Source organism: Chanodichthys erythropterus, chromosome 24 (genome assembly GCF_024489055.1).
Source record: "Chanodichthys erythropterus isolate Z2021 chromosome 24, ASM2448905v1, whole genome shotgun sequence".
Taxonomy (NCBI): Eukaryota; Metazoa; Chordata; class Actinopteri; order Cypriniformes; family Xenocyprididae; genus Chanodichthys; species Chanodichthys erythropterus.
In genome coordinates this window covers 23,156,229-23,171,442 of record NC_090244.1, presented here as the reverse complement: position 1 = coordinate 23,171,442, position 15,214 = coordinate 23,156,229, and the positions used below count along the sequence as shown (strand labels likewise).

The 15,214-nt window shown below is 34.5% G+C and overlaps 1 protein-coding gene across 1 annotated transcript in view; it reads right to left on the bottom strand.

Moving 5' to 3' along the window:
• Positions 1–13,783, bottom strand: part of mob2a (MOB kinase activator 2a) — a 60,266-nt gene extending 46,483 nt beyond the window's left edge. The window contains exon 1 of the mRNA XM_067380286.1: positions 13,519–13,783. Coding sequence (XP_067236387.1) covers positions 13,519–13,535 — 17 coding nt within the window. The 5' untranslated portion in view covers positions 13,536–13,783. The remainder of the gene's footprint in view (positions 1–13,518) is intronic.
• Between the last annotated feature and the right edge of the window lie 1,431 nt (positions 13,784–15,214).

The following is a 15,214-nucleotide window of genomic DNA, read 5'->3' as shown; positions in this document are numbered from 1 at the left end:
AGGTACAATGCAATACAACACTAGCCTCGAGAACCTTATTGCTTTCATAGATCGGTTACGACACAATACAAATATTAAAGCCAAGAATATGTATCAATGCAACTTTCATGAATTAAACTTTCACTAAACGCCTTCCTTCCGCCGGGAAAAAAAAAATCCCTGACCTTGACCAGCAACATAAGTTACATTATTACTCCATTAGATGGCAGCAAAGACTGTCTTTATGAGTGTGTCAGTCAGTAGCGAAGACTTTTTACATTGAAAAGATTGAATTGTTGTGAACACGGAACAAGACAACTGACAAATGCTTTGATAGTGCTGTCAGTCACGGGAAAACCCCTCAACTGTTAAAAGGACAAGATAATACATCGGACATTTAAACAGATTTTTATTATGAACATAGGACCTGAAGGAAAATGCTAAATCTGAATGTATTATTCGATCTCTTTCTCACAATACTCTTCTACATAATTACAGTAAGCTTCAATGAACAATATCAATTGAAAACATACAGTTTACATTGCTAAGAGTGGTTGCTAAGGGTGTTGTGTAGTGATACACAGAACCATTGGGTAAAGCGGTCATAGCTGTGTTTTATCGTGAATAAAACACCGCTATTGACCAATCAGAATCAAGGACAGGAACTAACCGTTTTATAAAAGTGCATGAAGTATATACTCCAATTACGAAAATAATAATACAAAAATAAAATATAATAATAATAGTAATAATAATATAGATTATTAAAATATTATATTGACAATTTGATAAATATATTAAATATACATTTTATAAATGTAAGTTAAAAGAAAAGTTATAAAAAATTGAGTTTCCTTACTATTAAAATTACTTATGATAATAAAATAATCACAATTAACCTCATTATCAGTCTTCTAATATATATATATATATATATATATATATATTATATATATATATATATATATATTATATATTATATAATATGTCTCGATTAATATGAGGTTATAAAAGTTTGCATAATAGTATAGTCATTAAAGGATTAGAACAATGCTGTTTAAAATAGTTTAAAATAGTTTTAGGGAACATCAACCACACAGAAATATTAAGTAAAATGTGTGTATGTGTGTGTATGTATAATAAAAAATGTATATATATATATATATATATATATATATATATATATATATATATATATATATATATATATATATACAGGGAGTGCAGAATTATTAGGCAAGTTGATTTTCTGATCATATTTTTTTTTCCAAGCACATTTTACCAATTCCAATCCACATCAATCTTAATAACTACTATTAATATTGTTTTTAATCATTTATAAGTGATATATAATTGTTCATGAAGGATGGAAATGAAAAATGCCCTATATTCAGGTGTGCAGAATTATTAGGCAGGTTTTCTTTTACAGATAAAATGAGCCAAAAAAGAGATTTAACTCAGACTGAAAAGTCAAAAATTATTAAATACTCATGAGAAGGACGCAATACTAATGTAATACTAGAAATTGCAAAGTTAAAGCATGACCAATGGACAGTGAAATGCTCATTGGGTCAGCAGGGTCATACAAAAACAGCTGGAGAAGAAAAGACACGTTAACTGCAAAATAATTAAGAATTTAGGTGAATAATTAAGTGTGAAACCATCAGGAACCCTTTAGTCTCCAGCGCCACCATTTCCCAGTACTGAAACCTACCTGGAGTCTTCAGAAGTGTGAGGTGTCAGGATCTCAGAGACTTAGGTTAGGTGAAGAATCCTAAAAAGCGACCTGCTCTTAATAAGAATCACAAGCTGAAGTGTTATAAAATACATGAAGACTGGGTTTTTATAGGCCTTATAGACAGACAGCTTGAGAGTGACTCCTGAAGGACCAGCACCACATCCTCTTGTACCACTGTTTGAAGAATTTATCTTCCAGAATCTGGCAGTAAGTTTTGGAAGATCATTTAGTCCATCTCTGCAAGATGGACATTTCAGGATAAGAGATGGACTAAAAGTGAACTCCCACACCTTACTGCCAGATTCTGGAAGATAAATTCTTCAAACAGTGGTACAAGAGGATGTGGTGCTGGTCCTTCAGGAGTCACTCTCAAGCTGTCTGTCTATAAGGCCTATAAAAACCCAGTCTTCATGTACTTTATAACACTTCAGCTTGTGATTCTTATTAAGAGCAGGTCGCTTTTTAGGATTCTTCACCTAACCTAAGTCTCTGAGATCCTGACACCTCACACGTCTGAAGACTCCAGGTAGGTTTCAGTACTGGGAAATGGTGGCGCTGGAGACTAAAGGGTTCCTGATGGTTTCACACTTAATTCTTCACCTTAATTCTTAATTATTTTGCAGTTAACGTGTCTTTTCTTCTCCAGCTGTTTTTGTATGACCCTGCTGACCCAATGAGCATTTCACTGTCCAATGGTCATGCCTTAACTTTGCAATTTCTAGTATTATATTAGTATTGCGTCCTTCTCATGAGTATTTAATAATTTTTGACTTTTCAGTCTGAGTTAAATCTCTTTTTTGGCTCATTTTATCTGTAAAAGAAAACCTGCCTAATAATTCTGCACACCCATATGCACATTTATTTTTTAAAATAAATTAATGTTTTTACTCATCAAGGATGCATTAAACTGATCAGAAGTGACAGTGAAGACATTTATAATGTTACAAAAGATTTCTATTTCAAATAAATGCTGTTCTTTTGAACTTTCTAAATGTCAACAAACAAAAATTGGCACACTGCCACTGCTGCTCTCAAAATTTATTAAAAAGACAACATTTCGACCAAAAAGGTCTTTGTCAGGTCAGGCAAACAGTAAATAATCAAAAGATGACAATTTCTTATCATTTTATCAATATGATCAGTCACACCTGATACAATTCATTTCATCAACATGATCAATCACACCTGATACAAGTCATCAAACTCATCACCCAATAACCCAATCAACACTAGTAACAAATAGAATTAAATATATACAAATAAAATAGAATAAAAAACAAAAAAACAAAACATCACAAAATCGATAATCAATAATAACAAGAAATGTTTCTTGAGCAGAAAATTAGAATGATTTCTGAAGGAACATGTGACACTGAAGATTGGAGTAATGATGCTGAAAATACAGCTTGACATCACTGGAATAAATTACATTTCATTATATAGTACTGTGCCAAAGCCACATAAGCATTTTCTCAAAAAAACATTTGGTGAGCATAAAAGACTTCTTACGAAAACATTAACAAATCCTACCAACCCTAAACATTTGAACGGTAGTGTACACGAAACATTTCAACTTGCAAAATGTAAGAGTCAAAACACGTTTAAAAATTGATGTTGATAACAAAAAGGTCCATGAACATTACAGGCCCAATACAGTCCTTATGCATAACTTCATGTATGCATAAAACATAGCATGACACGTCATCCACACACATAAAGGAGACATGATATGGAGCTCAATATGTCGTTTAATAAGGCACACTTCCGTGACCCCGCAGCGGTCATTGTTCAGGCAGTGATGTTTACAGACATGCAAGCTGCACAGCTCATGACTGACGATGCAACAACAGTATCCAGCCTGAAGAGGGCATTATGCACATGCATTATTAGAATACAGGACAAGCACCAGCAGAGACTACCAAGAACACGTAATTACTTCAGTACAGTATAAGGAATGAATTAGTGCTTTGACTAGCAGAGTTCATTGTTCAAATCCCTTTTTAAGTAATTCAGTCTGAATAAAACCGATATTTAGCCTTTCAAAAGAACCTATCGTGATGAAGTTTTAATAATGATGATATGAAACACTTTGACAACAGAATAATAATTAAAAATGAATAAATTGACAAGACTGCTTAATCAAAGCTCATTGGCTGACAGCAGACATTCCATCTCAACAGCCAATCAAAAAGACTATGACTAAAGGTCAAAACTACATGGCATGTTTTTTGGTTTTGATAGACTGATTTAGACTGTAACCTCCTGTTTGACCAACATTACACAAACTATCTCAAGACACTTTTAGAAAGCTAGTCTTATTGACATTTTGAGTGTTGATGTTTGCTTTACGGTGCTAATGGCCATGTGAACCCTATGAGCTAATTGTTATAAATTCACTTCAGAAAAAAGAGGTTAACAATCACAAAAGGTTATCAGGTATCACAAGTGTCCGTCTTGTACTGCTAGATATACATCAGCCCAAACTTGTAAAATATTTTATGCATCAAACACATCTGCTTTCAAGTTACCACTGCTACCACCATTTAAGTCAATGAACACACTGCGATAAAAACTTTTTAAAGATCTAGTTTAAGTGCTTAGAAGATTTATTTTTTTGTATTTTTTATTTGTATTTGACAAGCCTTTAAAAAAAGGCTCATTTGTTTTAATATTCTAAGGTTAAAAAGTATGTTATTTATATCTTGAATTATTAATTCCTGAATATTTTTTCAGTTGCACCACATGACATTTTACAACCTGAACTAACTTTTTTTGTCATAAAAGGGACCAACTATCTGATATTTTAAGAGATTTACTTACCATGACACATAGCTATGAGGGTCAGCATGGGTCTTCTCTATCATTAAGCTCTGTATATTACAACCCGAATCCCAGAAATGTTGGGACGTTTTTTAAATTTGAATAAAATGAAAATTAACTTTGACTTCACATGAGCCAATATTTTATTCACAATAGAACACAGATAACATAAATGTTTAAACTGAGAAATTTTACAATTTTATAAACAAAATGAGCTAATTTCAAATTTGATGCCTGCTACAGGTCTCAAAATAGTTGGGACGGGGGCATGTTTACGATGGTGTAGCATCTTCCCTTCTTTATAAAACAGTTTGAAGACGTCTGGGCATCGAGGTTATGAGTTTCTGGAGTTTTGGTGTTGAAATTTGGTCTCATTCTTGCCTGATATAGTTTTCTAGCTGCTTAAGAGTTCGTGGTCGTCTTTCGTTTAATGATGCACCAAAATGTTCTCTATAGGTGAAAGATTTGGACTGCAGGCAGGCCAATTCAGCACCCGGACTCTTCTACGACGAAGCCATACTGTTGTAATAGCTGCAGTATGTGGTTTTGCATTGTCCTGCTGAAATACACAAGGCCTTCCCTGAAATAGACGTCGTCTGGAGGGAAGCATATGTTTTAAAACTTTTATATACTTTTTTATATACTATATATTTATATACTTTTATATACCTTTCAGCATTCATTGTGCCTTCCAAAATATACAAGCTGCCCATACCATATGCACTTATGCACCTCCTTAGTTGGCATCTGCAGATGGAACGGCGGATTGTGTTTACCGACAGTGGTTTCTGGAAGTATTCCTGGGCCCATTTAGTGTCATTGACACAATCATGGCAATGAGTGATGCAGTGTCGTCTGAGGGCCGAAGACTACGGGCATCCAATAAAGGAATTTGGTCTTGTCCCTTACGCACAGAGATTTCTCCAGTTTCTCTGAATCTTTTGATGATGTTTTGCACTGTAGATGATGAGATTTGCAAAGTCTTTGCAATTTGACGTTGAGGAACATTGTTTTTAAAGTATTCCACAATCTTTTTACGCACTCTTTCACATATCGGACAACCTCTGCCCATCTTTACTTCTGAGAGACTCTCCCTCTCTTATACATCCCTTTTATAGCTAATCCTGTTACAGACCTAGTGGTGGGAGAAAAGCTCGATGCATCGCGATTCGTTATCTAACGATCCAGAATCGATTCTCAAAAATTCAGAATCGATTCTGTGTTCAATTCAAATGTGAGCGCTGTCAAGACTCAAGTGACCAAACAAAAAAGACGTTGATGGACGACCGTTCATATGCTGGTGAATTAGCTTAGTTTAAGATAAAATGGACAAACTACGACCTGCACCATCTCATTTAAAATCGGATGTGTGGCAACATTTTGGATTTTCTGAAGACACCGAAGGTGTCGTTGATAAAAGCCATACTGTGTGCAAAGTCTGTAGCGCCAAATTCAAATATTTCGGCAACACGACTAACATGAAGAAGCATATTACGCGGTTCCACTCAGAGCTGGAGAAACAGCATTCTCTTCCAATCACGAACACTCCCGGTTACATTCAAAGGACCCTGGATCAAGTAGCAAAGCTTCCACCGAATTCTGAAAAGGCAAAACGAATTACCCGATCAGTGGCGGGTTTTATTGCCAAAGATCTGCGCCCGTACTCCGTTGTGGAAAACCAAGGATTTCGCACGATGTTACAGGTACTTGAGCCACGATACACTTTGCCCTCGCGTCGTTATTTTAGTGAGACGGCTGTCCCCGCACTCTACAGTGAGTGTAAAGATCACATCTTAGAATCCCTAAGTAATACGGACAGAGTGGCAATAACATGCGATGCATGGACAACAATTACAACAGAATCGTATGTCAATATTACGGCACACTATTTATGCATTCCAGCAACCAGTGTGTCTGCAGAGAGGGTCTTATCCACTGCAGGTGATATTGTGACAGCACAGCGAAGCACACTTACTTCTGAACATGTGCTGTTCCTACACAAAAACTTAGTATTATAGTATTATATAAGATAAACTATGGTAGGCCAGCCTAGATGTTGAATATTTAAGTTTGTATTTAATTTGTTCCCTGACATTTTTCTTCTGCATTAGCCTGTTTTAAAGATTTTTTTTTTTTTTTTGTGTGGCTCTAGACATTTTTTGTTAAAATGTTCAAAATAAACTGAAAAATTGTCACACTTTTGTTTTGTCACACAAATTGAGTGTGTTTGAGTGTGCAAATTGATTACACAGTGTGCGTATTGATCACACAATTTTTTTATCATAAATTGTTTCATACAAATTGAGAACTGTTTATTCTTAATGATTGTTCATTGCAATTGTATGGCTTACCATTCATTCAGAGTTTGTTCATCCTGAAAATAACTTTGTTAATAAATTAAAAGTATTGAAAAAGAAATATTCATAATCATTTTTAATTTGGCAATACTGTCAAACAGATATTCTAACTATATACAAAAAGCATAGTAACTCAAATTTTGGTTAAAATAAAAAGTTTTGAGAATTTTTTGCACAGCAGGATAATTAATTAAGTATCGTTTTGGGAATCGGATCGTTCCTCCCAGAATCGGAATCGGATCGAATCGTTAAGTGCCTTAAGATTCCCACCTCTATACAGACCTGATATCAATTAACTTAATTAGTTGCTAGATGTTCTCCGAGCTGAATCTTTTCAAAATGTCTTGCTTTTCAGCCATTTGTTGCCCATGTGCCAACTTTTCTGAGACCTGTAGCAAGCATCAAATTTGAAATGAGCTCATTTAGTGGATAAAAGTGTAACATTTCTCAGTTTAAACATGTTATATTATTTATGTTCTATATATATATATATATATATATATATATATATATATATATATATATATATATATCAAACAAAATATAAAATAGAGAGCTTAATATCACTCAATTTTGGACTTGTTTTGAAATGTACTGGCAATTTCGGCTTTGCACTAAGTATAGAATTTGCAAGCAAACAAAAAAGTAAGTAGCCAAGTAAAACAAGTGCAAACTCCAAGGACAGACCAGGACCTTCTAGAAAAAACAAACAAAAAAACACTGCAGTAATTCACCAAACATCAAAATCCTTATACAAAACAGTTCAAGATTTATTTATTTTTTTTAAATAAATCAAATATTTAAACATTGTAGCATGCTAAAACCAACTACATGAATAACTAAAGTTGACCAGTCATAAAAGTCTTGACCTACCATAATAAACGTCATGGCTATTGTAAAATCTGACACAGTTCCCATAAAGTACTGATCTGAAAACAATAGCTCCCTCCACCCAGTGGAGACGCTTCCTTCCCTCCGGCCTTTCTGTAATCGCTATTTTTTCTACATAGTGGAAATCTCTACTCAAATAAAAGCTCTATGCTCCATCCTATGTGTGTCAAGTGCCCTCCTTGACATCAATAGCTTCAAAGTCTCAAAAACTATTGCTAGCATACAAAGCATCCCTGACTTAGCGCTAACAGTCACCAGACAGAACCTGCCAGAATTTCTTCTGACCAGATTAAAGACAAATTGAAATTAAAATTAACTAAAATAACACACTGATGTTAAAATTATGGCAGATATCGATAAGATGATAATTACTGACATGTTATGGCCGATAAATGATAAAAATTCTATACTATTTTGTCTAAATAAATTCACGTTTTAAACATCAAAACATCAGAATGTACAATAAGAAAAATAAATATTCAATTTGAGATTAGCTAAAGGTTACATTTAACAGTGTTATTACATTATGTTTGAAAGTAGGATGTACCGATGTATCGGTCAATAATCGGTTTCGGCCGATAAAGGCAATTAAAAAATTTTAAAAAGCCAATGATCAGGACCAATTATATCCTGTCAATCAAAAGGGAGCGGGAAATCTTGTCTGAATGCAACTCATTCTGTTTGAAAAAAATGTCTCTTATGTTTAATTCAGGGCTGTCGAAGTTAACGCGACAATAAGGGATAAACAGTTAAAAAAATAGCGACGTTAAAGCAGGCTCTATTTGACCCTGTGAAACATCCAGGGTTGCCAGGTTTTTCCCTAAACCAAACATTATTTTTAGCTCGCCTTCCATCCAATCATCGCAAATAGCTTTGTGCTTTGTTACTTCTGATAAGAAACAAAGTCTAAGCTTTCAAATGATGCCCATTTGATCATGCAATCCAAACAATAAATGCCGTTTTGACGCTCTTAAATGTGACGTGACAGATCGCTTCCAATTCTTCCAATTTATAGCTTAGTTATAGCAAGAAAAAACATGAATTAACATCAGAAGGTATGTTGAAAGATACAGTACAACTTATCGAATTGTATCATGTCTCACGTAATCACTCAATCAGCATTTCAACTGCGGAAAGACTACAATAAAACATGTCACGTAATGTATTTACCTCAGGAAAGTTATCCAAAGTTCACAGTTCTCCAAGTCTGGGTCTCTGCAGGTTGGAGTAATGGGCATGCCGAATAGTAGGGGCTTGGAGAAATGTCTTTATCATTTGTCGCAAAAGCTGTCTGTCAGGGTTAGGGGTTAGTTTCTGTTGTAGCAATTCATCTTTCGGCACACCATATCATTCTGAATAGTTGGTTATTGGTATTGGCAGAGAAATTTAGCATCGGTGCATCTGATTTGAAAGATCAACTTTAAATAAGTGTTAGATGACGTCAAATGTAATGCAAATAAGCATTAAATATTCAATATATACAAAAAAATTTTATATAAAAAAATATATATAAAAATACTGACCAATTCTGATAACCAAAAAAAAGAAAAAAAAAGGAAAAGAAACTGTATACATACAATCTAATTTGTATGTTTTCATACAATGGTTAGGGTTACAGTTGGGGTTTGAAGTGGACCTGACCAGTGTTGGGCGTAACACATTTGAGTTATGTAAGTAACTAGTAAAGTAACATTACTTTAAAAATATCAAAATATCTAAGTTACTTTTTGCAAATAAGTAATGCAAGTTACTTTTCACATTTATTGACCGACAGCTCTCCTGTCCCCATGTTTAGAGAAATAAAGTGCAGAGGTGCTTTATTTGAAAGGGCCTTTAAATTTGGCAAAAAAAAAAAAAAAGTGTTCAAAAACAAACAATCAAGCCCAGCCCAGGTGAGAAAAAGTAATGCAAAAGTAATATAATGCATTCATTTCCATAAAAAGTAACTAAGTAACACAATTAGTTACTTTTTAGGGAGTAACGCAATATTGTAATACTTTTAAAAGTAACTTTCCCCAACACTGGACCTGACCTGCATTATTTCTTGCAGAACATTCTGTTCCATGAGTTACAAATGCTTGCTCATGTTGTCTTTATTGATAAATTCACTTGCAAGTTTGAATAAACACAATTAAACCCATTCTTCTGCCTGAATACTGGGTGAATCGAAGGGCAGAAGCCAAAATGTCACTTATGCAAGACTTCAAAACAGGAAAGGATTTGGCCTACCAGCCTGCAATGGCCAGCATGATGTTTTATGTGGTCAGAACAGACAAAAACATCAGCAGCAGGTCAAGAGAGGGTGCTTATGTAATGAGACAGGAATGTGAATGTATGGTCACTGTCTTTGGACCTGTTAAACCAGCTGTATGATGGCATAAACCCATAGGAATGCCTGACAATGCCTGACCTTCTGTCTATAATAGAGGCTAAAGCCGTCATGTTACCAACAGAGATGCTCTTAAAATTAAATTCTGGTATATGTTTCATCTTGCACGTACTTATTCATTGCTTCTTAGCCTAAAATAAAATGTATATTGTTGTATGTAAAATGTAATTATATATATATATATATATATATATCTGTGGTAATAGAATTCATTTTTATTGAGAGTTGCCGATTCGATCAAACATGAGCAACAGAGAATTCAACATTATGTAAATGAGAGGTGACATAATGCAGTGACAGCCAATGGGAGTGCAGATGAGAGTTCACAAAATTCAAAGCTCTCTGACTTTGCTCAGAAGATGGTTAAAACATTTATTAAGACATGCTATAGCCTGTAATAATAATTTTAAAAAATACCACAGCCCCTATGATGTACAGTATGATTTTTGTCTGTTAAATATTTACTGGTGATTTTTCCAAAAATGGGAAAAAAAGTGCAAATGTAAATTAAACACAAGGGGCAATATATAAAAATATTTCCAAGGGTAAAAAAACAAACAAACAAAACAAACAAATTAATTTTATTATTGCATAATGAGGTAAATTACAAAGGCCATAAACAGCACATAAATCTCTGGACATCATTCATCAGTCATTTATGCAGCAAAATAAATAATCAAATGCAAATACATATACAAATAATTGTCCCTTCATGGGTTTAACTACAAGACCAGGAAGCGAGCATCAACCTGCTCATGTGAGCAATGCTAATTGCTTTGCAAATAGGCAATGTCAGCTGTATAATTAATCAATGGATTAAAGGCTCATAAGTGCCTTTTAAAATGGAAAATCAGACAAAATAAGAATAGAGATGCCCAGAGCAGATCTGAACCTGTAGTTGATATGAAACAACCAAATATAAGCTTGAACCACAGTCAGTCAACAGTTTAAAATGGTCTATACTGTTCTGCAAATCATAACCTGTTATTAAGGCTATTGAGAATAAGTAAATACCTGTGTGATATGCTCTGGACCTCAAAACAATCCATTTGGATCATTACAAAAGGTATTGAACAATGTACACTATTCACTATCAGCACTGAATCATGGAATTACGTCACATTCGTATGAAATTAATGATTTTTATATTTGACTTAACTCATAATGAGTTATGGAACACATAAACCTTAATAATGATACCAGAACATACTTAAACCCAAAAGTGACCAATAATAGGAGACTACCAAGATAAAGTGAGTAGTAAATCATATGATATCAACATGGCTGCCACCAAGAAGGGGGTCCACCCTTATGTAGAAACGGCTTTCATTAGGTCACTGATATGACTCAAGTCTTTATTTCATGTGAGTTCACTTTAAACATATTTGTCAAATGTACTATTCAGAAGTAAAATTGTATTACAGTAAAAAAAAAAAAAAGTTACTGTGCATTTAAAAGAACAGTTGACCCCAACATTACACAACTCCATTTTCAACTAAAAACAGAAAACTTTTTATGCGTTTTGGCTGTTCATTTACATGGCCTCTTCGTGAATTTGTGAAAACGGTGACGTTATGCGCACGCGTATTACTTGCTCAGTCTATATGTGCGTATGTTTCTTTACAAAGTGACATCGCCATCTACTGGCCTGGCAGCAGAATACAGTGCTTTTAATCGTTTTCGCAGATCTGTGTGAACTGGGATCGTTTTAATGACGTTGTCATCTATGCGCGAAAAAAGCGAAAGAAAAACTTTTCTGTTTTTAGTACATCGTTGTCATGTAAACGTACCCTTAAAGGGATAGTTCACCCAAAAATGAAAATTATCCCATGATTTACTCACTCTCAAGCCATCTTCAGCCTTTCTTCTTTCAGACGAACACAATCTGAGATATATTTAAAAATATCCTTGCTCTTCCAAGATTTATAATGGGAGTGAAGGGGGGCAGATTTTGAAGCCCAAACAAATGTATCCATCCATTATAAAAAACAATCTATACGGCTCCAGGGGGTTAATAAAATACTTTTGAAGCGAAGCAATGCATTTCTGTAAGAAAAATATCCATATTTAAAACTTCGCCATTACGTCATGCATCGGGTCAGGGGTTACTCTTTCGCTACAAATTGATGCGTACAGCCGTCTGCAGGAAGCTAGTTATTATAGTTGATAAAGTTTTAAATATCAATAATTTCTAACAAAAATCTATCGCTTTGCTTCAGAAGGCCTTTATTAACCCCCTCAATGGATGCATTTTTTTTTTTTTTTTGGCTTCAAAATGTGGCCCCCCTTCAAAACCAATATAAAGCTTGGTATTTTTAATACAACTCTGATTGTGTTCGTCTGAAAGAAGATAGTCATATACACCTAGGATGACTTGAGTGTGAGTAAATCATGGGATAATTTTCAGTTTTGGGTGAACTAATCCTTTAAATCCTGTCATCATTAACTCACCCTCACGTTGTTCCAAACCTGTACGACTTTCTTTCTTCTACAGATCACAAAAGATAATATTTATTTGTTTTTGGCCACACAATGACAGTCAATGGGGTACAAAACAGCATTTGACCCCACTGGCGATTATTGTATGGACAAAAAACTCTTGCGACATTTTTCAATATCTTTTTTTATGTTCCACAAAAAAAAGAAAGTCAGGTTTGGATCAACATGTGGTGAGTAAATGATTACAGGATGTTCATTTTTGGGTGAACTATCCTTTTAAGATAAAACAACCATACATACTACTTATATTGTCAAACTACAAGGTAAAAGGTGTTAAGTGACTTACATAAAGTACAGCTCATGCAGTCACGTTAATGTAAAACTAATCTACTTTTAGTTATCCATCCAACCACTGGCAAAACATCTTGGACAAAAACTGAATAAAATGTAAGCATGTATGAAAAAGTAAAGGTTTTAATGGATCTGTAATGCATCGGTGACAAATATTTAAGTCTTTCTTTATGCTTCTTTCTCAAATATTTAAGTTATTTCTTCTTAACCTAAAATAACCTGACAGGTCAGGGTGTTGCTTCTCATGTGGCAGGATGTCATGAAGGAAACCACATAAGTAAAAACAAAATGCCGCGTTCTGTTTAAAGTTTCAAACAATTTTAATGCCAAACAATGTCCTGGACACCTGTATGAAATGCTACATGAATGATTGAGTCACTTAATACAGTCAGTTTATATTCCACTAAACTTCAAAATTCAACATTCACCTTTTAAGAAAAACAAATGCAACTTAAATTTGTAATCTAGCATAAAAATTCACAATTGTGAAGACAGCAAAATGTATGCCACAAACTCAAGCATTATAATTTAATTGACCAATATATTGAACTCACCCCATCAACCAGTCCATTCTGCTGGCAGCTGATCCACGCCAGATTTGCTCTGACTTTCACCGGCTGTCTCAAATTATATCCAGGGCTTGATTTTTTGGTCTCTATGGAGTGGTGCCTAAAACAGTTTTGGACATAAAGCTTCTCCTCACTGACTTTGAATGATGTTTCTAAAGAGCCACGATTTGAACTCAGCAGCTGGTGTTGTCAGGGCTGCTGGGGTTCAGTTGTCAGTGTTGTGGATGCCGGTGGTCCGTCCGTGGCTTGATGTCTGTAATACACGCAAGTGCACTGAGAGTCTGCTTCAGTCCCGCTGCTGCTTGATTTCAGGAATCCGGAAGTAAACACGGCTGTGTTTCAAAACCCAGCGAGATGACTATTTGCACGGAAAGCACTCAAATTTCCAAAAACCTTGTCTAGTTAGGCAGCCTACTAGGTTTTGAGCCACAGCCCCTGATTCAGTCCACAGTCTCTACCGCGCCTGCCATTGTTCGCCTCAGCTGCAGTCAGAAATAAACATCCACATTTAAGAATTTATTTTTTATTATCTCTTTATTTTATTACTATTATTATAAGCCAATTATTGAAAAGGCTCTTGCACACAGCAAACCTTTCGACTTTTGAATGAGGTAATTTTTTAGCCTAAGTTTCAAAAATTCATTTTTGCTCTTCAAGTCTGTTCACTTAATATTTAACCGATACGTCGTATTCTAAAACAATGTTTTATGTGTCTTTATTTATCTTTTGATAAATAAAAAACATTTTATTTTCAATTTAACTCAAAATTGTTGACGCTCATGTCAATAAATAAAGAACAATCTCTCAACGTACCAACAGATGGCGCTGTGGATGGCAACGTTTTCACGCAGTTAAAGGGATATTTCACTCAAAATTAAAATTCTGTCATCATTTACTCAGTCTCAAGTTGTTCCAAAGCTGTATGAATTTCTTTCTTTCTGTTGAACACACACACACACACACACGCACACACACAAAATGGTATTTTGAAGAATGTCGGTAACCAAACGGTTGACTTCCATAGTATTTTTCCCCCATATTCTTCAAAATATCTTCTTTTATTGTTCAGCAGAAGAGAGAAATGTATACAGGTTTGGAAGAACTTGAAGGTGAGTAAATTATGACAGAATTTAAATTTTTTTGTGTGTGTAAACTATCCCCTTTAAACTAACCCTGTATCCCCTGAAATTCTTAACAGTATATTATGACATTTATTTAAAAAAAAACATATATATAATATCAGAGTAATGTGTTATATTTTTATTAATTATAATATCAATCTAAAATAATTGGATACATTATTTTTAGTATTTTGATGGCAAGCTCACGAACACGTGCAGTTCTACCATGAACCGCTAGGGGCTCGCGAACACCTGCTAGGTTGGGTTGACCTGTAGTTCACTCTCATTTGTTGTAATTAGTCATTTGTAGCGACATTTTAACTCGGCGAAGAATTAACTGTGATGTGATGTGGATGATACAGGAGGGACACTGGAACTGTTTATTTTAATGTTTAAAAGTCTATTAAAAGTCTTTAAATGGTACAGGAAGTGTCAGCTAGAATCACAAATTACGACTGAAGGAGAGCTAACGGCAGTTCCTGAAAATGGATCCTTCTCTTCAAAGTGAGTTTCTGTGGAGACGTTCAGGTGAAAAGGAAAGAAAGATGAATTTTAAAACC